This window comes from Somniosus microcephalus, chromosome 7, assembly GCF_052327205.1.
Source record: "Somniosus microcephalus isolate GS21.2 chromosome 7, FLI_Smic_1.0, whole genome shotgun sequence".
Taxonomy (NCBI): domain Eukaryota; kingdom Metazoa; phylum Chordata; class Chondrichthyes; order Squaliformes; family Somniosidae; genus Somniosus; species Somniosus microcephalus.
In genome coordinates, this window is record NC_140993.1 from 107,101,756 (window position 1) to 107,127,254 (window position 25,499).

General features: G+C 45.6%; 1 protein-coding gene across 1 annotated transcript in view; it reads left to right on the forward strand.

Moving 5' to 3' along the window:
- trappc9 (trafficking protein particle complex subunit 9) overlaps positions 1-25,499 on the forward strand; it is a 1,276,086-nt gene that overhangs the window by 212,016 nt on the left and 1,038,571 nt on the right. The window contains exon 15 of the mRNA XM_085993951.1: positions 9,565-9,728. Coding sequence (XP_085850077.1) covers positions 9,565-9,728 — 164 coding nt within the window. The remainder of the gene's footprint in view (positions 1-9,564; positions 9,729-25,499) is intronic.

Sequence of the window (25,499 nt, forward strand, 5' to 3'; positions counted from 1 at the left end):
AAAAGACCCTTTAATTAAGCGTTTATAATTTAAAAAAAAAAGTTTTTTTTATTGAAAAATAAATTGAAACATTTTAAAAAGGGCCACAATTTACCTAAACTAATTTAAAATGTGTACGTTTTGATCATTAAATTTTTTTTTTAAACATTTATTTTAACCCTTATGCTGGTAAAAGAAGACCTTAAGCCTGCTTTTACCAGGTGTAAGGGTTACATGGGCATTTGTTGGGCAAACAGCCCAACTCTGCACCAGCTAAAGTGTTTTTGCAGCGGATGCGAAGGATCTGTCAATATGTAACTTGACAGATCGCAAGTTTTGGCTTTTCGTACCAGAGGAGGCAGTGGACCTGGACGTGACCAGAGCGGGAGCAGAGCGAGAGTCAGCAACTCAACAGAGGCAGAATTCGAAGTGAAGTCAGGTAGAAAAAGTGACGGCGGCACAAGGGAAGGAGCTGATTGGTGAGTAGCTGGTGAGTGTATTTTAAAAAAAAGTTGTAAAGTTTATTTCTGCTAAGTTAGTTCTTAGTCTATTAAATAGAGGCATGGCAGGGCAGCTCAGTCCCATGGAGTGCACATCCTGTGCCATGTGGAAAGTCCTGGACACTTCGCATAGCCTGGACGACCACATGTGCAGGAAGTGTCACCAGCTACGGCAGCTCGAGACCCGTGTTTCGGAGCTTGAGCGGCAGCTGGAGTCACTGCGGTGCATCCGCGAGGCTGAGAACGTCGTGGATAGCACATTTGTAAAGGTGGCCACCCGCAGCTTAAGAGTGTGCAGGCAGAGAGGGAATGGGTGACCGCCAGACAGAAGAGGAGGACAGGCAAGTAGTGCAGGAGTTCCCAGAGTGCATCTTGCTCTCCAGCCAGTATTCTGTTCTGAGTACTGGTAGGCATGGTGGTTCCTCTGGGGAGTGCAGCCAGAGCCAAGTCCACGGCACCACGGGTGGCTCAGCTGCACTGGGTGGGGAGCAGAGGAAGAAGAGTGGTAGGTGATTCAATAGTTAGGGGAGCAGACAGGTGTTTCTGCGGCCGCAGACCTGACTCCAGGATGGTATGTTGCCTCCCTGGTGCCAGGGTCAAGGATGTCCCCGAGCAGTTGCAGGGCATTCTGGGGGGAGGAGTGTGAACAGCTAGAGGTTGTGGTCCATATCGGTACCAATGCCATAGGTAGAAAGAGGGACGAGGTCCTGCAGGCAGAATTTAGGGAGCTAGGAAAGAGATTAAAAAGCAGGACCTCAAAGTAGCAATCTCCGGATTACTCCCGATGCCATGTGCTAGTGAGTACAGAACTAGGAGGATTGAGCAGATGAATGCGTGGCTGGAGAGATGGTGCAGGTGGGAGGGCTTTAGATTCCTGAGGCATTGGGACTGTTTCTGGGTGAGGTGGGACCTGTACAAGCCAGACAAGTTGCACCTACACAGAGCTGGGACCAACATCCTGGGGGGGGGGGGGGGGGGGGGGTGGTGGTTTGCTGGTGCTGTTGGGAAGTGGGAAGTCACACAACACCAGGTTATAATCCAACAGCTTTATTTGAAATCACAAGCTTTCGGAGCGCTGCTCCTTCATCAGGTCAAGTGAAGAGATGCGTACAGGCACAGCATATATAGTCAGAGAACACTGCCAGATGATTACAGGTAATCTTTCTAACTGCCCTTTATAACACCTCGGCAGAGAGATAATCACAGCAATCAAAGGTGTGAATGGTGTCCAAACAGGTCAGTCAGGAAAACATTACATCAAAGAACAATGAGGTGGGGTCACAAGGGGTCAAATGTTGCAGATGCTGGGGTCTGTATGAAAAACAGAAAAAAAAAACTTTGCTGGGAATCACAGCAGGTCTGGCTGCATCTGTGCATGGAGAACAAGCCAACGACGACTCGAGTCTGGATGACTCTACGTCAGGTGGGGTTACATGTAGCATGACATGAACCCAAGATCCCGGTTGAGGCCGTCCTCATGAGTGCGGAACTTGGCTATCAGTTTCTGCTCGACGATTTTGCGTTGTCGTGTGTCTCGAAGGCCGCCTTGGAGAATGCTTACCCGAAGATCGGAGGCTGAATGTCCTTGACTGCTGAAGTGTTCCCTGACTGGGAGGGAACACTCCTGCCTGGCGATTGTTGTGCGGTGTCCGTTCATCCGTTGTCGCAGTGTCTGCATGGTCTCGCCGATGTACCATGCTTCGGGGCATCCTTTCCTGCAACGTATGAGGTAGACAACGTTGGCCGAGTCACATGAGTATGTACCATGTACCTGGTGGGAGGCTTATGACAGATACTGAGGGCTCAATACTGCAGAAACTCTAGAGGAGTATAGAAAGTGCATGGGTGCAATTAAAAAGGAAATTATGAAAGCAAAGCGAGAGCATGAAAACATTTTGGCAAGTAAAATCAAGGCAAACCCAAAGATGTTTAATAAGTACATTAAGAGCAAGAGGATAACTAAAGAAAGAGTAGGGCCCATTGGAGACCATAAAGGTAATCTGTGTATGGAGGCAGAAGACGTGGGTTTGGTTCTTAATGAATACTTCGCGTCTGTTTTCACAAAAGAGAGGGGCAATGCAGACATTGTAATCAGGGAGGAGAAGTGTGAAATATTAGATGAAATAAACATAGTGAGAGAGGAAGTATTAAGGGGCTTAGCAGCTTTGAAAGTGGATAAATCCCCAGGCCCGGATGAAATGTATCCCAGGCTGTTAAGAGAAGCAAAAGAGGAAACAGCAGAGGCTCTGACCATCATTTTCCAGTCCTCTCTGGCTACAGGTGAGGTGCTGGAGGACTGCTAACATTGTACCTTGTTTAAAAAGGGAGAAAGGGATAGACCGTGTAATTAGAGGCCAGTTAGCCTAACCTCGGTGGTGGGAAAATTATTGGAAAAAATTCTGAGGGACAGGATAATTCTTCATTTAGAAAGACACAGATTAATCAAGGACAGTCGGCATGGATTTTTTAATGGAAGGCTGTGTCTGATAAACTTAATTGAATTTTTTGAGGAGGTAACAAGGAGGGTCAATGACGGTCAGCAGCTGCAGGACATTCTGAAGGGGGAGGGTGAACAGCCAGAGGTCGTGGACCATATCGGTACCAACGACATAGGTAGAAAGAGGGACGAGGTCCTGCAAGCAGAATATAGGGAGCTAGGAAATAAATTAAAAAGCAGGACCTCAAAGGTAGTAATCTCAGGATTACTCCCAGTGCCATGTGCTAGCGAGAGCAGAAATAGGAGAATAGACCAGATGAATGCGTGGCTGGAGAGATGCTGTAGGAGGGAGGGATTTAAGTTTCTGAGGCATTGGGACCGATTCTGGGGAAGGTGGGACCTGTAAAAGCTGGACGGGTTACACCTTGGCAGAACCGGGACCAATATCCTCGCAGGGGGGTTTGCTAGTGCTGTTGGGAAGGATTTAAACTAGTTTGTCAGGGGGCTGGGAACCTAAATGTGGGCCCAGAACAGAGAGAAACAAAGTGGAAGTGCAAGTTAGAAAAGTAGTCAGCAAAACTAGTAGGGAGTAGAAACAAAGGCCAACAGTAAAAAGGGTCAAAGTGCCGAAAAATATTAAACAGGCAAAGTTGAAGGCACTTTATCTAAATGCACATAGCATTCGCCACAAGGTGAATGAATTAATGGCACTAATAGAAGTAAATGGGTATGATGTAATTGCCATTACAGAGACATGGTTGCAGGGTAACCAAAGCTGGGAACTGAATGTTCCAGGGTACTCAACATTTAGGAAGGACAGACAAAAAGGAAAAGGAGGTGGCATTGTGCTTTTAATAAGGGATGAGATCGGTACGGTAGAGATAAAAGATCTTGGCTTGGCAGATCATGATGTAGAACTGGAATCAATTTGGGTGGAGCTAAGAAACAGCAAAGGGTGGAAAACCTTTGTGGGAGTTGTCTATAGGCCACCAAACAGTAGTGGTAATGTAGGGCACAGTATCAATCAAGAGATTAGAAGTGCATGTAACAAGGGCAATACGGTAATCATGGGGGACTTTAATCTACATATTGACTGGGCAAATCAAATTACCACTAATGGTGTGGAGGACGAATTCTTGGAATGCATGCAAGATGGTTTCCTGGATCAGCATGTGGAGGAACCAATCATTCTGGATCTGGTACTGTGTAATGAGAAAGGGCTAATCAATAATATTGTGGTAAAGGGACCTTTAGGGACAAGTGACCATAATATGATTGAATTTTATATTAAGTTTGAGAGCGATGTAGTCCAATCTGAAACTAAGGTTTTCAATCTAAACAGAGGAAACTAGAAGGATATGAGGGACAAGTTGGCCATGGTAGATTGGGAGACTACACTAAAAGGTATGAAGGTGGACATTCAATGGCTAACATTCAAGGAAATAATGCATAATTTGCAACAAACATATATTCCTCTAGGGCATAAAAACCCAAAAGGAAAAGTGATCCAACCATGGCTAACAAAAGAAATTAAAGCTCGTATTAAGTCAAAGGAGGAAGCTTATTAAGTTGCCAGAAAAAGCGGTCAGCCTGAGGATTGGGATCTTTTTGGAAATCGGCAAAGGGGGACCAAGAAATTGATAAAGAAAGGGAAAATGGAATATGAGCACAAACTAGCGAAAAATATAAAAACTGATTGTAAAAGCTTCTATCGGTATGTGAAAAGGAAAAGACTGATGAAGGTAAATGTAGGTCCTTTACAATCATACGGGAGAATTTATAATGGGGAATGAGGAAATGGCAGAGAAATTAAATAAATACTTTGTTTCTGCCTTCACGGAGGAAGACACAAAAAAACAACCAGAAGTACGAGACAACCAAGGAGAATGAGGAACTTAAAGGAATTATTTGTAAAAAAAACAGTACTAGCAAAATTAATGGGACTAAAAGTCAATAAATCTCAAGGACCGGATGACCTACATCCTAGGGTTTTGAAAGAGGTGGCCATTGGGATAGTGGACGCATTGGTTGTCATCTTCCAAAACCCTATAGATTCTGGAACGGTTCCTGCAGATTGGAGGATAGCAAATGTAACCCCACTATTTAAGAAAGAAGGGAGAAAGAAAACTGGGAACTACAAATCTGTTAGCCTCACATCAGTAGTTGGGAAAATGCTGGAATCTATTCTAAAGGATGCAATAACTGGGCACTTAGAAACTAATAGTAAGATTGGGCAGAGTCAACATGGATTTATGAAAGGGAAATCCTGTTTGACAAACCTATTGGAGTTTTTTGCGGATGAAACTAGTGGAGTAGACAAAGGGGAACCGGTAGATGTGGTGTATTTGGATTTTCAGAAGGCCTTCGATAAGGCCCCACACAAGAGGTTGGTGAACAAAATTAGGGCACATGGAATTGGGGGTAATATACTAGCGTGGATTGAGAATTGGTTAACAGACAGAAAACAAAGAGTAGGGATAAACGGGTCTTTTTCAGGATGGCAGGCTGTGACTATTGGGGTACCGCAAGGATTGGTGCTTGGGCACCAGCTATTTACAATCTATATCAATGATTTGGATGAGGGGACTAAATGTAACATTTCCAAATTTGCTGATGACACAAAGCTAGGTGGCCGTGTCAGTTGTGAAGAGGCTTCAAGGGGATCTCGACAGGCTCAGTGAGTGGGCGAGAACATGGCAGATGGATTACAATGTGGATAAATGTGAAGTTATCCACTTTGGTATAAAAAAACAGTATTTCCTAAATGGTGAAAGATTGTGGAATGCAGATGCTCAAAAGGACCTGGGTGTCCTTGTATATGAGTCACTGAAAGTGAATGTGCAGGTGCAGCAAGTCATTAGGAAGGCAAATGGTATGCTGGCCTTCATTACAAGAGGATTTGAGTACAGGAGTAAAGAAGTCTTACTCCAATTATATAGGGCCTTGGTGAGACCACACCTGGAGTACTGTGTAGAATTTTGGTCTCCTTACCTAAGAAAGGATATACTTGCCATAGAGGGAGTGCAATGAAGATTCACGAGATTGATTCCTGGGATGGTGGAACTGTCGTATGAGAAGAGATTGACTAAACTAGGCTTGTATTCTCTTGAATTCAGAAGAATGAGAGGGGATCTCATTGAAGCATACAAAATTATTACAGGGCTTGATAGGGTGGATGCTGGTGAATGTTTCCCTTGGCTTTGGAGTCTGGAACCAGGGGCCACAGCCTCAGGATGAAGGGTAGGCCATTCAGGACTGAGATGAGAAGAAATTCTTCATACAGTGGGTGGTGAATCTTTGGAATGCTCTACCCCAGAGGTCTGTGGAGGCTCAGTCATTGGGTATATTCAAAACAGAAGTCGATAGATTTCTGATTAGTAAGGGCATCAAGGGATATGGCGATAAGGCCGGTGAATGGAGTTGAGGCAGAAGATCAGTCATGATCTGATTGAATGGCGGAGCAGGCTCGATGGGCCGAATGGCTTACTCCTGCTCCTATTTCTTATGTTCTTATGGTAGTACATTTGATGTAGTGTATATGGATTTTAGCAAGGCTTTTGATAAGGTCCCACATAGCTGACTAGTCACGAAAGTAAAAGAATATAAGAGCATGGAGGTTATGCTTAATCTGTATCAAACACTAGTTAGGCCACAGCTAGAGTACTGCGTGCAGTTCTGGTTACCACATTACAGGAAAGATGTGATTGCACTAGAGAGAGTACAGAGGAGAATTTTAGCTATGGGGAAAGATTGGATAGGCTGGGTTTGTTTTCTTTGTAACGGAGGAGGCTGAGGGGAGGCCTTATTGAGGTGTATAAAATTATGAGGGGCCCAGATAGTGGATAGGAAGGACCTATTTCCCTTAGCAGAGGGGTCAACAAACAGGGGGCATAGATTTAAAGTAATTGGTAGGAGCTTTATAGGAGATTTGAGGGAAAATTTCTTTTGGAACTCACTGCCTGAAGGGGTGGTAGAGGCAGAAACCCTCACCACATTTAAAAAGTGCTTGGATGTACACTTGAAGTGCTGTGACCTACAGGGCTACGGACCAAGAACTGGAAAGTGGGATTCGTGTGGCTAGCTCTTTGTCGATCGGCGCAGGCACTCCTTCTGTGCTGTAAATTTCTATGATTTGCAGCACATGCGGAAACCCAGAACGTGCAGGGCTATGCTGAGCATACGCAGTCATTGGCCCAGTAAAATCCGGGCCATTATTTCATGATAGCCACAATGCGACAACTATTGTCTTTTGAGAACAACTGCAGTTTCCAAATGTTTGTGTAGTATCACCAGACTATGCATATTGTATTGGTCAGTTTGCTTGTTGTCAACTATTACAATATGTATACAATCTGCAATAATTTAGATCGGTACAGAAAATGTTTTGGATGTTTGGTATTTTCTGTGGTGCTTTACACCTCTCACACACTGCAACCTCTTTTGACCTAGTGTGTGGCTTCCAGTTGTGGTTGCTTTTCCTCGCATCCAGATGTCCGTTTCTCCTTCCAGCTACCAGCATCTTCATTAGGCTGGAGCCTCTCATTGTAGCTGTTGGTCTGTTGCGCCAGACTCAGCACTATGATTCCAGAGGCATGGGTGCAGTGTGCATTTTTCCACCCCTGAGCTTTGCAATCACCAGTATTAGAGAAAAATGAAAGCATTTCATTACTTTTCAAATTGTTTTACATCTCGGACGCTAAATAGAGGCATTTGATCCCAATCCTGGTAATCATTTTACTTTTTAGAATTGGGCAGAAGTTTGAAAATGTATGATGTAAGTACAAACTGTTGAAAACCCATGCTGACTCTTCAATTCCTTTTTGGCATAATGTGTATTATTAGGACAGTACCAACCCTGTGGAGGAATATACCCTTTTTCCTCTCGGTTGATGCTTCTTATTCTTAAGCCACTTCATTCTCAAACCTGAAATGCAAAATTTTTCGATCAAGTTTTGGGGTCTTTCTAACAAAGTTGAAACTGCCATTTGTGTGTTGGCATGTAATGAGCTGTTGCAACTATAGAGGGAGCTGTTATCTAAAATATGCAGGTTAGTCAACTGATTGGGTCTACTTTTAATTGATTTACTGGAGAGACGTGACTGAGGAATACTTCTAATGTGAGCTGACATTTTTGTGTACTTTTCAGTAAGACGAGAAAAAAAAACATTTTTTGTGCAATAAAACATTTTTACAGCAGTGAAAGTAGAACTTTTAGTACAATTTTCATGGTTACAAGATTACAAGACACAGTGCTGAATAAATCCACTCTGGTTAATACATTGTGCTCAGCATTGTAAGGAATCATGGCTTCACTAGGGAAATTGTTAAACTATTCACTGACCAAGTACAACAAATCTACTGTGACTTGCTACTCATACTTTTGGGATTTATTACATAGGATATACAGTACAGAAACAGGCCAGTCGGCCCAACCTGTCCATGTATATGCTCCACTCGAGCCTCCTCCCGTCTTTTCTCATAATCTATCAGCATAACCCTCTATTCCCTTCTCCCTCATAAGCTTATCTAGCCTCCCCTTAAATGCATCTATACTATTCGCTTCAACCACTCCCTGTGGTAGTGACTTCCACATTCTCACCACTCTCTGGGTAAAGAAGTTTCTTCTGAATTCCTCCTTTGATTTCTTGGTGACTATCTTGATGGCCTCTAGTTTTGCTCTTCCCCACGACTGGAAACACTCTCTGTATCTACTGTATCAAAACCTTTCATAATTTTATAGACCTCCATTAGGTCACCCCTCAGCCTTTTTTCAAGAGAAAAGAGACCCAGCCTGTTCATCCGTTCCTGATATGTATACCATCATACTTCTGGTATCATTCTTGTAAATCTTTTTTGCATCCTCTCCAGTGCCTCTATATCCTTTTTATATTATGGCAAACAGAATTATACACTGTACTCCAAGTGTGATCTAACCAAGGTTCGATACGATTTATAATATTTGTTAGCCAAAGTCATTAGTTCATGGTTATTTATGATTCTCAAGAGGATACAATCACCTTGCTTTACCTGCAGTGAATAGTAATTTCCTATTTTGTAATGGTAAGCATTTCACTACCTGAGCAAGCTGGTGCCTCAATCGGGTACAGATTTATTTGTACGATAGCAAAATACTGCGGCTGCTGGAAATCCGAAATAACAACAGAAAACGCTGGAATAACTCAGCAGGCCAGGCAGCATCCGTGGAGAGAGTTCTGACGTCAGTTCTGATGAAAGGTCTTCGAACTGAAACGTCAACTCTGTTTCTCTCTCTGCTTGGCCTGCTAAGTTTTTCCAGCGTTTTCTGTTGTTATTACAGATTTATTTGTGATTGTTGTACCAGGTGACATTATGGGACTTGTCTCAGTTATGTTAAAATAGAAATAAATATAGTCTATAATTGTTGCATTTTGTCCACTGTCAGATTTTGGAGTATTAGATGATAAGAGATATATATATATATATATATATACACACACATTAGATGTAGTTTTGATTTTTAATTTATTAGTTGTTTAAAAGTGAACCTTTTTGCCCTTGGATTAGCACCATGCTCAAATAATAAATGCTAACTAGTAATTTTGATTTAAATATAATTTGTGTAGCATTGCACAAAAATCATTGTAAATTAATATTGATGTTTTAATGTAGATCTGCACACACTCTGCTGCCATCGTCGGGTGATGAGGTATCCAGTAGTGTATCTGTTCAGCTCTTTAATGGGGAATTGCAACAGCTGACCATCAAACTGGAGAATATTGGTACAGAACCTTTAGAAACGTTAGAGATCTCTGCAAAGACCATAAATAATAAAGGTTAGTATTAATCTATGCTCACAGTGGAAATATCTGTTTCTTGCTTTAAGATAGTAATGGTGTTTTAATACTTTGTCCTGTAGAAATAATCTCTCCAGGGATTTATTTGTAGACTTTTAATAAGTGAGTTTTTCCCTTATTTTTGTTGCATGTTGAAAATGATGCTACAGTGCTTTGGGTGAAATTAAACTCCATTGAATTGGAGATGTTTATTGTATGCTCAATTCTATGCGTAACCACCATCCGTAGTTTCAATTTTGCATAGCAGTGAGAATGTAACTAATATATAGTCTGTTTATCTGATGTGTTTGAGATGCAAGATGTTTTGAGGATTGGTCGGCATGATAGAGAGATGTTTACTATCTTGCAACTGATGGTGGTGAATTATATTCTGTTTGACATAAGAGTTTTGCATGAGCCAGAATTTTTGCTATTCCACAATAGAAAGACCAAAGCCATCTTGTTTGACTCTGCAAGAAACTCTACCCTAGCCTCCACCCCATCTCCCTTCTTGGATGCCCACTCAAATTCAACCAGAATTGAGGGAAACCTCGATGTCCTGCTTGACTCGGAGCTGAGCTTTAAATCTGCCTACATCTACTTCCGAATCATGGCCCACCTTGATCTTAACTTTACCTCTCTGCCACTGAAACCGCAAATCCATTCTTCTTGCTATGTCGCCCCTCATCTTAAAACCTCTGTGAACCTCTGCTAATCCCCTGCCCCATTCCTGCTCAAGTACGACACCCAACTATGAAGCAGCTTGGGATGCTTTGTTATGTTAAAGGCAATATATAGATGCAAGGTGCCATATCAAACTTGGAGTTGCATACTTGCTTTAACTATGCATTATTTTCCACTTACCTTGAAGGAAACAGTTATAATAGTTAGTTTTATTCAAATGAGTTTGTGCCAGTTACAGCAAATTGTGTGACTGCAGGGTTTCCTTTTGCAGTGTGGGAATTGCAGAGATGTTTGAGTGGAATGTTTTGTGACCTTAGTCACAATAGCTAGTTGTCTGCTATAATGTAGATTGTTCTCTTGGACTGGGCATGTTACAGGGGAAAATATTCTGCAGTTATTTGAAGGCGACAGTAAATCTGCACCAAAAATAAGGACGTTTAAATTTTTTATCACACCACTCAGTTTTGATTTTTTTTTAAACAATGGTTTTATGCTCACCAAGGTTCCTTTTCAAATTAATACGCTAGGAACTTAGACACTACCTTGTCTACTTAATTCTTCTGTTTTATCCTTTCCTGCATTAAATGTTATGTTGGAACTGCTTATTTTGATGACATAAATGTGTTGAGATGAGTTAGCTGATTGCTCTGTAAAGACACCAGCAGCAGCTGTCACCTGAAAGCCAGAAAGTACACAAGGGCTAGTCACTTATGTATGGAGTAAATTAATATGTTCTCTTTTATAATGCAGGTTACTGTTCTAAAGGTTCTTTGTATTTGCACCAGAGTATTACATGTCATTGTATGGATTACTTTTGAAATGCAGTGTTGAAGTTCAAAATAGCAGTCTAAACAAAATTATTTTTTAATGCTGCTTGAACACAATCTGAGACAACAACTTGTGCCATTAACGTAGTGAAAGCTCCCAAGGTGCTTTGCGGGAGCATATCAAACAAAATTGGACACTGAGCCACATGAGATAATAGGACAGATGACCAAAAAGGTCAGAAGTACGTTTTTAAGGAGCGTCTTAAAGGAGGTGGCGAAGTTTAAGAGGGGAACTCCAGAGCTTAGGGCTCTGGCAGCTGCAGGCACGACGACCAATGGTGGAGCGATTAAAATTGGGGATGCGCAAGCGGCCAGAATTGGAGGAGCGGCGAGATCTCGAAGGGTTGTAGGAGACCGCATATAAGAGAATCTCGTTATGCTGATGATTTTCAGAAATGAGGTTGCTTGCATGAAAAGTAAATCAGTGTTTTAATGGCAATAATTTGAGATTTTTAAAAATTCTACAAACTTAGTACACCGTCATGTCTCATCTTTATGGATAATCTTTCTGAAAAAGGATTACTGTATTGGAATTCAAGATTTGTGGTTTTCTTGCTGGCATCCCTGGTGAGGATAGTGACCACCTGAGATACTCGGATATAGAAGGTCGCAGATTCAATCCCTAGCCTTTGTGCTGAGTTAGGTGATCTCGGCCTGGGTGCAATAGTGGCGTTACAATTTGCTACATTGGGATCATTATCTATGTCTGACTTTGAACCCTGATCAGTTTTATCTGCGATGAACAGTGCGCGTATGATCTTGGCGGCACTCCATCTGACGGAATGAGGTTAACTATGGTATGTGTCCTTTGTGCAGCTACCTGGGTCATTCAAACCCGATTAAATCCCTCAATCTTCACACACACTTCCACAACAGAGAGCGAGAGAGTGGACTGGAGAGTTAAAGGGAGAGAAAAGGAAAGGCAGAGATTGTATCTGGGATAGGAGAGTGAGAGATTGAGGGATAGTCTTTCTATTCAACACTCCCTCCTGCCCCAAACATGGCCCCATTCCCACTCTTTTACCACCTTTTCTAGCTTTCACCCTAAACACCTATGTTGTCCTGCAACTTGCTAATCACTCCTACAACCTCATAACTTCCTGCACTCTCCTACTGCCTTCTACTTCTCCTGCCATGAATGCCCTTGCCTCGGCACCACAGTACTGCCAGGCTCCAAAAGCACCCCCTTAATATTATTCAACCCAGTACGATCAAACCCAGCACCACTGCCCCAGAATATATAAACTACAGAGTCCCCCACTATTGGCCAATCACATGAGCCCCCCTACCCTACTGTTAGTATATATACTTCTTGCATACCTAAGCTCTGAAAATGTTGTAATCATCCCCCCAAACATTCTTATTCTTAAGCATATAATTTATCTACCACGATGATGAAGTCTATGGAGAAACTAAGACTCAAAGGGTACCAAGGAGCAGGTGGAACTCTTGAGCCATCTGTTCCGGCCCCCCCTGCCAAGCAAAGATACTGGAACAGAGTATTGTATGGACATTGTGAATTTGGGTCTGCATAGGTATCTAATAGGGTACAGTGGTGACAGTTGCTCGCTTAAGCAGTCAGGTTGCCTGCTTTTTTTTAACGGAAGTTGACTCCCACTGTTCTGTATTTGCTAGTGCAGTAATGGGACTCCAGAGTGTAACAAAACTCCCTTGTGATCTAGTCCAGATCTTTTTGTCTTAACCACATGTAACTTCATTAATCTCTCTCTGAAGGTGGATCAAATTAACATTAGGCAAGGTGCCATTTGGTACAGTTCAGAAACTGCTTGATTCTACAGTAGGAAAAACAGAATGAATGCTTAGTATGATGAAAGTTAGTTGGCACAATTTCGCTCACGAAATTTAACATTGAAAAAGCCGGTCCTGGGATGCGTGGGACCAGCAGAGAACCGCGCGGCTATGCAGCTTATAGGAAACGTTGCCGACAACTCTGAGATCGTTGCGCTCCTCCAATTCTGGCCTCTTGCACATCTCCAGTTTTAATCGCTCCACCATTGGCGGCCGTGCTTTCGGCTGTTTTGGCCCTAAGCCCTTAAAAGACTGGGAGAGATCAAAGAAATTTGTCAAGACCAAGATGCTCGATGTTTCCTGAATCATGAGACATTGTTAACAAATGAACCATTATTTGTGATTTGTACAAGACAACTGTGTTTAAATCACCTCTTATCTGCCTATGAATGGTCAACCAGAATGGGACTGTCTGAGGAAAATACTCCCCTTTCGTGCAAGCTTCTGCCCAAAACACATCAAAATCACTTATGTCCAAGTCATTTTTGTGGATGAATGGCTGAAGAATTATGAACAATGACAATGGATTTTGTAGCCCCACAAGGAATCCTGCATGAGCTTTGGCAGAAGAAAGTTGGTCCTACTTTACATAATCTGCTGGTGTTTTGTATACAGCCCCACCATTTCCTTTATCTGTATCTCTCGGAGTCCCTTTCTTCAGAAGGTACACACCAAGATTTTTTCCAAACATTAAAGGGGAAGTTGGCCACTCAAAGCCAGAGGTATCTGTATGTAGAACACCACACAGACCTATAATCTGCATAATATAGCTGAATTTTGATGATCTAAAGTATTTCCCACTTTTTGATCCTTTTGATAGCCTTGTGAAGCATATGTCACAAACTAGCTCTGTGACACTTGCCTCACTATCTGGCATGTTGTTATCCTTGTGAAGCTCATCGGGTAGTGCACTTTTTTATTCCCATCTAGTTGGTTTTCTTTTCTGGTAAACAGGATCCTGAACTAAATGAACAACACTTACTTTGCATGTGGAAAACTACTGATCATTCCACAAAAAGACTTCTATTTGTGCAGCACTTTATTATATTTCAGAAATATCTCAAAAGCACTCAACATACAATTAATTACTTTGAATTGCAGTAACTGTTGTACTTACTGCAAGCAGAAGAAGACCGAGTAATGACTACTTGAGCAGACTCAGAGTTGGCCCTGTCTCCGGACTAGAAACAACAGTTTCAGTCCTTGAATGCATTCTATAAGATTTAATAAGTGACTGTGGTTTTGTTATACATCTTGAGAAATTTCATGAGGGTGATTTCCATTTGATAGTGAATACTAGAAAACCCGGAACAATGTTCTTTAGCAGGACAAATTTCACCACAAAAGCTTGGAGTGTCACATTGATCCAGTGTTTGTTTTTGCTCTTGTGATGTGGGCAACACTGGCAAAACCACATTTATTGCTCATCCCGAGTTGCCCAAAGAGAATAGTGGTGGTGATGGTAGGCCGCCGCCTTGAATTGTTGCAGTCCTTGTAGTGATGGTACTCCCATGATTGTGCTGGGAAGGAAGTTCCAGGATAAAGACCCAACGACCATTAAAGAATAGCAATATATGTCCAAGTCAGGTTGTTGCGTTCCATTTGGGCCTCCAAGGCAAATGCATATCTTCAGGAAGCTCCATGGAAAACAGCACAGCGCTACGACTTCAGATCAGCTTTAGAGCAATGGCTCTGAGAAACAACATAACAGGCCAGGGTTGGGTCGTTCTACAGAAACGGTGGCATTTGGAATTGCAAGATGTCTTGAAATGTATTTCATTTTACATAATCAAAACTTATTGTACAATATTAATTGTACTGGCCGCGCTAGACGTGCTCCGATCTAGTTATCCAGCAAGTTAAACACTTATTCAAAGTAATTCCTTGTGAAGCCGTTTGCTGTTTTGAAGCCTTGAACAAATTTGTGAAACTGTAAACAAAGACAAAGTATGTTTTGTACATAAACTGAGTACTATACATTCGATATTACATAAGATATAAACATATTTACAACAGTAGAACAGACTAATTGTATAACTAACTAACATTTGGGCTAACTTCTGTAACTATCAAATATTAACCTTTTATAAACATACCAGCTGGAGTGCCCGGCGATGCCGAGGCTTTTTCGAGGGCATGTTGTTGGAAGAGAGAGAGAGCGACTGGCGGGGGGGCGGGAGAGAGAGCGACTGGGGAGGGAGGGGGGAAAGAGAGAGAGCGACTGGGGGGGAAGAGAGAGAGCGACTGGGGGGGGGAAGAGAGAGAGCGACTGGGGGGGGGGAAGAGAGAGAGCGACGGGGGGGGGGAAGAGAGAGAGCGACTGGGGGGGGGGAAGAGAGAGAGCGACTGGGGGGGGGAAGAGAGAGAGCGACTGGGGGGGAAGAGAGAGAGCGACTGGGGGGGAAGAGAGAGAGCGACTGGGGGGGGGAAGAGAGAGAGCGACTGGGGGGGGGGGAAGAGAGAGAGCGACTGGGGGGGAAGAGAGAGAGCGACTGGGGGGGGGGAAGAGAGAGAGCGACTGGGGGGGAAGAGAGAGAGCGACTGGGGGGGAAGAGAGAGAGCGACTGGGGGGGAAGAGAGCGAGCGACGGGGGGGAAGAGAGAGCGAGCGACTGGGGGGGGGGGAAGAGAGAGAGCGAGCGACTGGGGGGGAAGAGAGAGCGAGCGACTGGGGGGGAAGAGAGAGCGAGAGACTGGGGGGAAGAGAGCGAGAGACTGGGGGGAAGAGAGAGCGAGAGACTGGGGGGAAGAGAGAGCGAGAGACTGGGGGGGGGAAGAGAGAGTGAGAGACTGGGGGGGGAAGAGAGAGAGCGAGAGGCTGGGGGGGAAGAGAGAGAGCGAGAGGCTGGGGGGGAAGAGAGAGAGCGAGAGGCTGGGGGGGGGAAGAGAGAGAGCGAGAGACTGGGAGTGTGGGAGAGAGAGACGGAGTGCGTGAGAGTGGGAGTGCGTGAGGGAGCGAGATGGAAGGGGAGGGAGCGAGATGGAAGGGAAGTGCGTGAGAGTGGGAGTGCGTGAGGGAGCGAGATGGAAGGGGAGGGAGCGAGATGCTCTCCTCCCCCCCCCCCCCCCCCCACCCCCCCTCCTCCACACCCCCACACACACTCCTCCCCCCCCCAAAAAAAAAAAAACACACACACACACACACACACACACACACACACACACACACACACACACACACACACACACACACACCTCTCTCCCCCCCCCTCCTTGCTCTCACACACACACACACCTCTCTCCCCCCCTCCTTGCTCTCACACACACACACACCTCTCCCCCCCCCCCTCCTTGCTCTCACACACACACACCTCTCCTCCCCCCTCCTTGCTCTCACACACACACACACACCTCTCTCCCCCCCTCCTTGCTCTCACACACACACACACCTCTCCCCCCCCTCCTTGCTCTCACACACACACACCTCTCCTCCCCCCTCCTTGCTCTCACACACACACACACACCTCTCTCCCCCCTCCTTGCTCTCACACACACACACACCTCTCCTCCCCCCTCCTTGCTCTCACACACACACACACACCTCTCTCCCCCCTCCTTGCTCTCACACACACACACACCTCTCTCCCCCCCCCTCCTTGCTCTCACACACACACACACACCTCTTCCCCCCCCCCCCTCCTTGCTCTCACACACACACACACCTCTCCTCCCCCCTCCTTGCTCTCACACACACACACACCTCTCTCCCCCCCTCCTTGCTCTCACACACACACACACCTCTCTCCCCCCCCTCCTTGCTCTCACACACACACACCTCTCCCCCCCCCCTCCTTGCTCTCACACACACACACACCTCTCCCCCCCCCCTCCTTGCTCTCACACACACACACACCTACCTCTCTCCCCCCTCCTTGCTCTCACACACACACACACCTCTCTCCCCCCTCCTTGCTCACACACACACACACACACACACACACACACACCTCTCTTCCCCCCCCTCCTTGCTCTCACACACACACACACACCTCTCCCCCCCTCCTTGCTCTCACACACACACACACACACACCCTCTCTCCCCCCCCCTTGCTCTCTCACACACACACACACACACCTCTCTCCCCCCCTCCTTGCTCTCACACACTCCTCCCCCCCCCTTTGCTCTCACACACTCCTCCCCCCCCCCCCTTTGCTCTCACACACTCCTCCCCCCCCCTTTGCTCTCACACACACCACACACACTCCTCCCCCCCTTACACACAGACACAGAGACAGACACATACACCTGTCCTTTCCTCCCCTCTCCCTTGCTAGCGCCTCAGGCCCGGCTGGACTCACCTCGGTAGCAGAACGGAGTCAGTCCGACAACGGGAGGCCGGGGTTCCTGCTGGTGAATGCGGCGGGCCTTTGGACCCGGTTGGCCGGGCTGCATACTCCCGTGTCCGATTGCGATCGGGGACAGCTGTTTGAAAAGTGCCGGTTTTGCCGGTCCCGCACTCACGGCAAGAGAGAGAGCGGGGGAAGTGGAGAGAGGGAAGAGGAGAAGGAGAGAGAGGGAAGAGGAGAGAGAGAGAGAAATTTTTTGAGCTTCAGGCCTACCTGCAGCGGGCGGAGAGCAGCCCTGAGTCCCCCCCTGCGTGAGGGTGAGGAGGAGGGGGGAGACGGCGGCGGTTAGAGCGGAGCGCTGAACTCTAGGCCCAGGCTTCCCGCGCTGCTAGGCCGCGGCTTCGCGCATCCACTACAATAAAGAGATTCCTAAATATTAAAGTTCAGGTTTTGAAGCACCCCATAGCTAAGAAGACAACTGCACAAAAGAACCTAACGGGGTACACACAGAAAGTGGGAAAAATAAAGACACAAAGTGTGGGAAAAAAATCGTGAAGAATCAAGATGGCGGCCACTCACCTCGGTTCAGAATGATGAGGCCCGCCCACACGCACCGATTGGTCAACCATCAGGTCACTGAACTGTAGGATTGGTCAATCGTCCTGTCACTCAACACGCAACTGTAGGATGGCCCGCCCGCACGCGCAATGAACCCGCCCCCGCAACGCAGCGATTGGTCAACCGTCGGTCAACTGTCAGGTCGCTCGACCGCATGATTGGTCAACCTTCACGTCACTCAATGCTAATTAGCGAATGATCGGAACTTTTCCCATTTAATGAGCGGAATTTTGAACGTTTTTTGGATACGGTGGGCACGATTTTTGACTGACGGAAAAGTAAATACGCCTATGACCGGCCCGTAATCGTAAGCTTTCTTTTGATGTGACGCGCGTGTAGGTACGCTCTATAACTTTTGAACGTATAGAGAACAGACAGACAGACAGAAGAGGTCTTATATAGATATAGGTTATTGTCAAAATACTACTCTGACAACGTTGCTATTATGCTAGCAAACAAAGATACTCACAGATATTGCGCCTGGCCTAACATATAAGATCAGATTACAAATGACCTCTCACACAGGAAGAAAGGTCAAATGACCTCTGCTTCAGACAAACACACTGCTAACACAATAACCACCACCAGATGGTGCTATCTGCACTTAAAATAGTCTATCAGTCCAGAACATTAATTAACCTCTTAACTTTATCAATCCGCAAAAATGAAAGCTTAATGTATTTTAATTATTTTTATACATTCACTCAAAGAATGCTTGTGCCGTCTTTTTGTCATTGGTGTTACTTATACCGTAAACAAAATTAAAGGCTTATCAGAATGCTATTTCTCAATTCAATCTGCACATATACTGAAAGACAGAGTAGGTTGATGATAATTTAAAGAAAAAGTTTTGATTTATTTATTTATTATAATCAGATATGTGTAAAGTTACATTGTGACATTTTTTCATTTGCGCCATCATGTTTTTGCTATATCAACAATAACTGAAGGACAGTCATCAAAATTGAATGATACTGTCCTTAAACTGCTAACTCATGAATAAAGCAACAATCAACAAACACAAAATTATTATAAAGTCAAAAATGACACCTTTGATATCATATCACTGGAAAAAAAACATGCAGTAACACCAGTGGCACAATACAACACCAATGACTCGACCCCAGACTATTTCAAACAACTCAATGAATTTATTACATTTCATCTAACTGATGTGCCATTTTTTTCAGTTAACTCATTTACAGCACTGAGAGATTCATATAATTTGAGTAATAACATAAAAAAACTTAGCCAAAGCACTTTAAGACCAAAGAGGAGCACATTAAAGAGAGCACATTAAGACCAAGAATGATTGTGTCTGAACATTGTCATCAACATCGTAGTCAACATCACCATTTTCATAGAAACTCATAAAACATGTAGCCTAGCTCTGTCCTGATTGAGCCAGATATAAAACATACTCATTAGAACACAAGTAAACAAAGTAATCTGTCTTTACATCAACTTTAGGCTTCCAGCAACTGGTTTTTGACTTGTGGTCACACATCCAACTGCCCCTTCAAATATGTCCAGATCTTCTGGTCAACCTGAACTGATCGTTTGTTCACAGGAACTGGCTCTGGCATGAAACACATTATCTGGTCGTCCCCATACCAGTTTACGTCATCTCTTGGGCTTGGCCAGAAAAACCTGTTCACGCCATTCCTGTGCATGCACTTGACTTTTATGTTGTGCTCTTCCACCTCCAGTATAATGCCAGGGTATGGCTGGTCATCATACCTCACAATACACCACTGCCCGCTATGGTGAGTCTCAATGACATCAGGTCGGTGTGGTTGTTGTGGAGCAGAATGGTCACGTTATGTAGGCGGCACAGCTCCTACAATGATTTCTTGGAGACTGTAACATGGGCAATCCCACACGCCCTCTGCTGCGTGGCAGAAACAACTGATGTCTCTGTATTTGAGTATGCCAGGTGTGATGCTCAAAACTTGATGCATTTTCATGGTCCCCTTTATTGCCACAAGAGGCACCTCCAGCATTTTCTGTGCCTTAGTCTCAACATCTTCCTCACTTACATAGAACAGTTTCACCTGCGTTCCAGAGTCCTTTAACTCCTGGAAGAAAAAGAGTGCATCTGGGATATCCCTTCCCTGATGGACCAAGATGTCGGCTGACCTCTTTAATGCACCCCCCACCCCATCCGTAGCACCCTTCCTGTAGTGTATGTACCTTTTAAGAGCCCCTGTGTACTGTAATACCGGTAGTGACCACTCGGGTATATAAGCCTGTATAGCGTCTTGAATCTTTTAGTTCACCTCCAGACATTGTTCAGTAAACACCTGTTAAACCAACTCCTGCATTCCTTGTCTCCATTAACACACGGATACAACAGTGGCGACGAATTGGAAACGGACTTACCTGCAATTCGGCAGCACCTCAAGGAGATCGATTCCTCAGACGAAGGTCGAAGAAAAAAACCAAAAAACTGTGGTTTCACCAGCTAGCCGGGCTGGTGGCAGGTACTGCACTAATCCTTCCTGGGCTGTGGCTCGATCGGGTGGCTCTGCAGCGGGGCCGAGCAGCAAGGCGGAGGCAAACAGACGGAGGGTGGAGCACTCAGGAGACGGCCAGCGCTGCAAAGCAGGTCGGCGTTCGGACCAAGCAGAGGGAGGGAAAAGTCCCAGAGAGTCCGGCGGGAACGAGTCTCCAACTATTAAAAATATCTGTGTAAATAAAAACCGCGGAGAACAGCGTTGTCAGCAGCGGCGGGAAAGCGTGGGAGGCGCCATTTTTTCTCGGCAGGGAAGAAAGGAAAGCGCGGGAGGTGCCATTTTTGATTTTCAGCATGCCTAAGACTGGCAATATTACTGCTTTCGATAGTGATAGAGGATTGGACCACATATGTGGAAAGAGTGGAGGTATATTGCACAGCGAATGAAGTAGAGGATGATAAGGCATCGGTACTTCTAAATCTGATGGGCGCAAGGACATACGGGCTGTTCCGAAACTTAATCACTCCAGCCAAACCGATGGACAAGAATTTTAAGGAGATTGTTGATACCCTGCAGGAGCACTTAAACCCAACACCGCTGCTGATAGCGGAACGATTCAAATTCTTCAGGAGGAATCAGCACAAGAATGAAAGTAACGCTGATTACCTCACCAAATTAAGAAAGCTGTCAAAGCACTGCCAATTCGGGGCAGGACTGGCAGATTCTCTACGAGACAAATTCGTCTGCGGTCTCTTAAGTGAAGGAACACAGAAAAGGCTGCTTTCTGAGAGAAATTTGACACTGGACAAGGCTTTCGGTGTGGCTGTATCATACGAAGCAGCAGCAAGAGGAGCTGCAGAGATACAGCAAAAGCCACAGGACTTCGGCACCCATGAAATGACACGGGGTTTCGAGAGATGTTATCGCTGCGGCAGATCCACCCATGACCAGAGGGACTGCTGGTTCAAGGACAAAGCATGCAGGCAATGCGGAAAGATGGGACACATTGCACGTGTATGCCGATCTGGAAACAAAAAATCCACTGACAAAAAAAATCAATGAGGAAAAGTACAGAAAGGTACAAATGATGACGGACAGTAGCTCTGAAGACCAGAAGAGCGATAGCGACTCTGGAAACAAGAGACTAAGCTGTCTCAAATTACATAATGTAATTGCCAAAGAAGATTACCAGACCATTTGGGTTACCCTCACGATAGCGGGGTCCCCAGTTAAAATGGAGCTAGATACAGGATCCGCTCTGACCATCATAAGTCGACGGGATTACGAGCGGTTATTTCCGCATCTACCTTTTTGAAAGGCACATCCATTATCTTGAAGACATATACGGGGCAGAAAGTATACCCCAGAGGGAAAATAAGGGTGCCTGTTGTATACAACGGCAAGGAAATACAGAAGTTGTATTTATACGTTCTGCAAGATGGTGGTCCACCGCTGTTGGGACGTGAATGGATCAGGAAGATACGTTTAGACTGGCACTCCATTCGGGCACTGACGGTGACCAGTAAGAAAAAAAATGATGATGACGTCATACCTGAACGATTAAAAGACATCTTGGCCAACGCCAAAGAAGTGTTTCAACAGGAACGAGGAACCTTGAAAGGCGTCACCGGCGGGTTCAGCAGAGGCGAGGTCAGAGAGCTTGGACCTGTGGGAGAGCAGCAGCGCGACCGGCGGCACTTAAAACCGGCGGGTTCAGCAGAGGCGAGGTCAGAGAGCTTGGACCTGTGGGAGAGCAGCAGCGCGACCGGCGGCACTTAAAACCGGCGGGTTCAGCAGAGGCGAGGTCAGAGAGCTTGGACCTGTGGGAGAACAGCAGCGCGACCGGCGGCACTTAAAACCGGCGGGTTCAGCAGAGGCGAGGTCAGAGAGCTTGGACCTGTGGGAGAGCAGCAGCGCGACCGGCGGCACTTAAAACCGGCGGGTTCAGCAGAGGCGGGACCACATCAACAGCAGAGGAGAGAGGTAAAAAGTCATCAGAGTGTGACGTCACCAGGGAGCAGGTAAGTGATTGGTTGGTGAGTATTTCTCTTTTTTAAACTTAAACTCTGTAGTTTATAGTTACTAGGGTCTTTTCTGGTGTAGCAGGGACTGTTGGTAGACTATACAAGCGCCTTAGAGATATTTTTAATTGGTGATAGTAAATTAATTTAAATTAAGTAAAGGGAAGGTCATGCCAGGTGAGCCCAGCCCCGTGATATGCTCCTCTTGCTCTATGTGGGAATTCAGGGACACTGCCGGTGCCCCTGATGACCACGTGTGCCAGAGATGCATCCATCTGCAGCTACTAGCAAACCGCATTGAGGCGCTGGAGCTGCGGGTGGATGGGTTGTTGAGCATTCACGATGCTGAGAGGTTCGTGGATAACACGTTTAGTGAGTTGGTCACACCGCAGGGAAGGGCTGCACAGGAAGATAGGAAATGGGTGACCACCAGGAGGAGCAATAGAAGCAGGCAGGTAGTGCAGGAGACCCCTGTGACCATTCCCTTCTCAAACAGGTATGCCGCTTTGGATACTGTTGAGGGGGATGACTCACCAGGGGAAGGCAGCAGCAGCCAACTTCCTGGCACTGGGGGTGCTCCTGCTGCCCAGGAAGGGGGAAAAAAGAGTGGGAGAGCAATAGTGGTAGGGGATTCTATAGTAAGGGGAACAGATAGGCATTTCTGTGGCCGTAGACGTGAATCCAGGATGGTTTGTTGCCTCCCTGGTGCCAGGGTCAAGGATATCACTGAGCGGCTGCAGGGCATTCTGGAGGGGGAGGGTGAACAGCCAGAGGTCGTGGTCCACATTGGTACCAATGACATAGGTAAAAAGAGGGATGAGGTCCTGCAGCAAGAATTTAGGGAGCTAGGTGAAGGATTAAAGAGCAGGACCTCAAAGGTTGTAATCTCTGGATTACTCCCGGTGCCACGTGCTAGTGAGTATAGGAATGGGAAGATAGAACAGATGAATGCGTGGCTAAAGGGATGGTGCAGGAGGGAGGGCTTTAGTTTCCTGGATCACTGGGTCTGCTTCTGGGAAAGGTGGGACTTGTACAAGTCGGACGGTTTACACCTGAACCAGAGGGGAACCAATATCCTTGCGGGGAGGTTTGCTAGCACTGCTGGGGGGGGTTTAAACTAACTTGGCAGGAGGATGGGGTACAGAGTGGAGCTATAGCAGGGGGTGATTTACAGCCAAATACAGAGGAAAAAAACAAGGCAGAGCAAATATGCGAAGGCAAAAGGGAATATGGCAGGGCTGGAAGGCATTTATTTTAATGCAAGGAGTCTTGCAAATAAGGTGGACGAACTGAAGTTGTTGTTGAATACATGGGAGTACGATATTGTTGCTATCACGGAGACATGGTTGAGGGAGGGTCAGGACTGGCAGCTCAATATTCCGGGGTATAGAATCTTCAGGCGAGACAGAGGGGGGTGTAAAAGGGGAGGGGGTGTTGCAATATTAATTAAGGAGTCAATTACTGCTGTAAGGAGGGATGATATATTAGCGGGTTCCTCTAATGAGGCCATATGGGTAGAACTTAAAAACAAAAAGGGGGCAAGCACTTTGCTGGGAGTGTACTATAGGCCCCCAAACAGTCAGGGGGAGATAGAGGAACAGATATGTAGGCAAATCTCCGAGAAGTGCGAAAATAATAGGGTAATAATAGTGGGGGATTTCAACTTCCCCAATATAAATTGGGATAGTCAGAGTGTGAAAGGCTTAGAGGGTGCAGAATTCTTAAAGTGCATCCAGGAGAGCTTTTTGAGCCAACATGTAGAAAGTCCTACAAGAGAGGGGGCGATACTGGACCTAATTCTGGGGAATGTAGCCGGGCAAGTGGTGGAAGTGTCAGTAGGAGAGCATTTTGGCGACAGTGACCATAATTCGGTGAGATTTAAGGTGGTCATGGAAAAAGACAAAGACGGCCCGGAAATAAGGGTTCTAAATTGGGGGAAGGCCGATTTTAATATGATAAGGCAGGATCTGGCCAAAGTGGACTGGGAGCAGCTACTTATAGGAAAATCCACATCAAGACAGTGGGAGACTTTCAGAAGGGAAATAGAGAGAGTACAACGCCAACATGTTCCTGTAAAGGTCAAGGGTGGGACCAACAAGCAAAGGGAACCTTGGATGACAAGGGATATACAAAAATGCATTAGAAATAAAAGGGGGGCTTTTGGCAGTTAAAAAAGACTAAAGACGGAAGAAGCCCTAGAGGAGTATAAAAAGTGCAGGGGCATACTTAAAAAAGAAATTAGGAGGGCGAGGAGGGGCCATGAAATAACACTGGCGAGCAAAATAAAGGAAAATCCTAAGATGTTTTATAAGTATATTAAGGGCAAGAGGATAACCAGGGAAAGGGTAGGGCCCATTAGGGACCAAAGTGGCAATCTGTGTGTAGAGCCAGATGATGTAGGCGGGGTTTTAAATGAATTTTTTGCATCTGTGTTCACTATGGAGAAAGACGATGCAGACATAGAAATCGGGCAAGGGGACTGTGACATACTTGAACATATTAGCATCGAGAGGGAGGAGGTGCTAGCGGTTTTAGCAGGCCAAAAAGTGGATAAATCCCCAGGCCCGGACGAGATGTATCCCAGGCTGCTGTGGGAGGCAAAGGAGGAGATTGCAGGGGCTCTGACACAAATTTTCAGAACCTCTCTGGCCACAGGGGATGTACCAGAGGACTGGAGAACAGCTAATGTACCACTATACAAGAAGGGTAGCAGGGATAAACCAGGGAATTACAGGCCAGTGAGCCTAACATCTGTGGTAGGGAAATTATTGGAAAAAATTCTGAGGGACAAAATTAATCTCCACTTGGAGAGGCAAGGATTAATCGGGGATAGTCAGCATGGCTTTGTCAAGGGTAAATCATGTCTGACAAATCTGATTGAATTTTTCGAGGGGGTGACTAGGGGGGTGGATGAGGGAAATGCTGTGGATGTGGTTTACATGGACTTCAGTAAAGCTTTTGACAAAGTCCCGCATAGGAGACTGGTCAAGAAGGTAATAGCCCATGGGATCCAGGGTGCCTTGGCGCGTTGGATCCTAAACTGGCTGAGTGGCAGGAGGCAGAGGGTGAT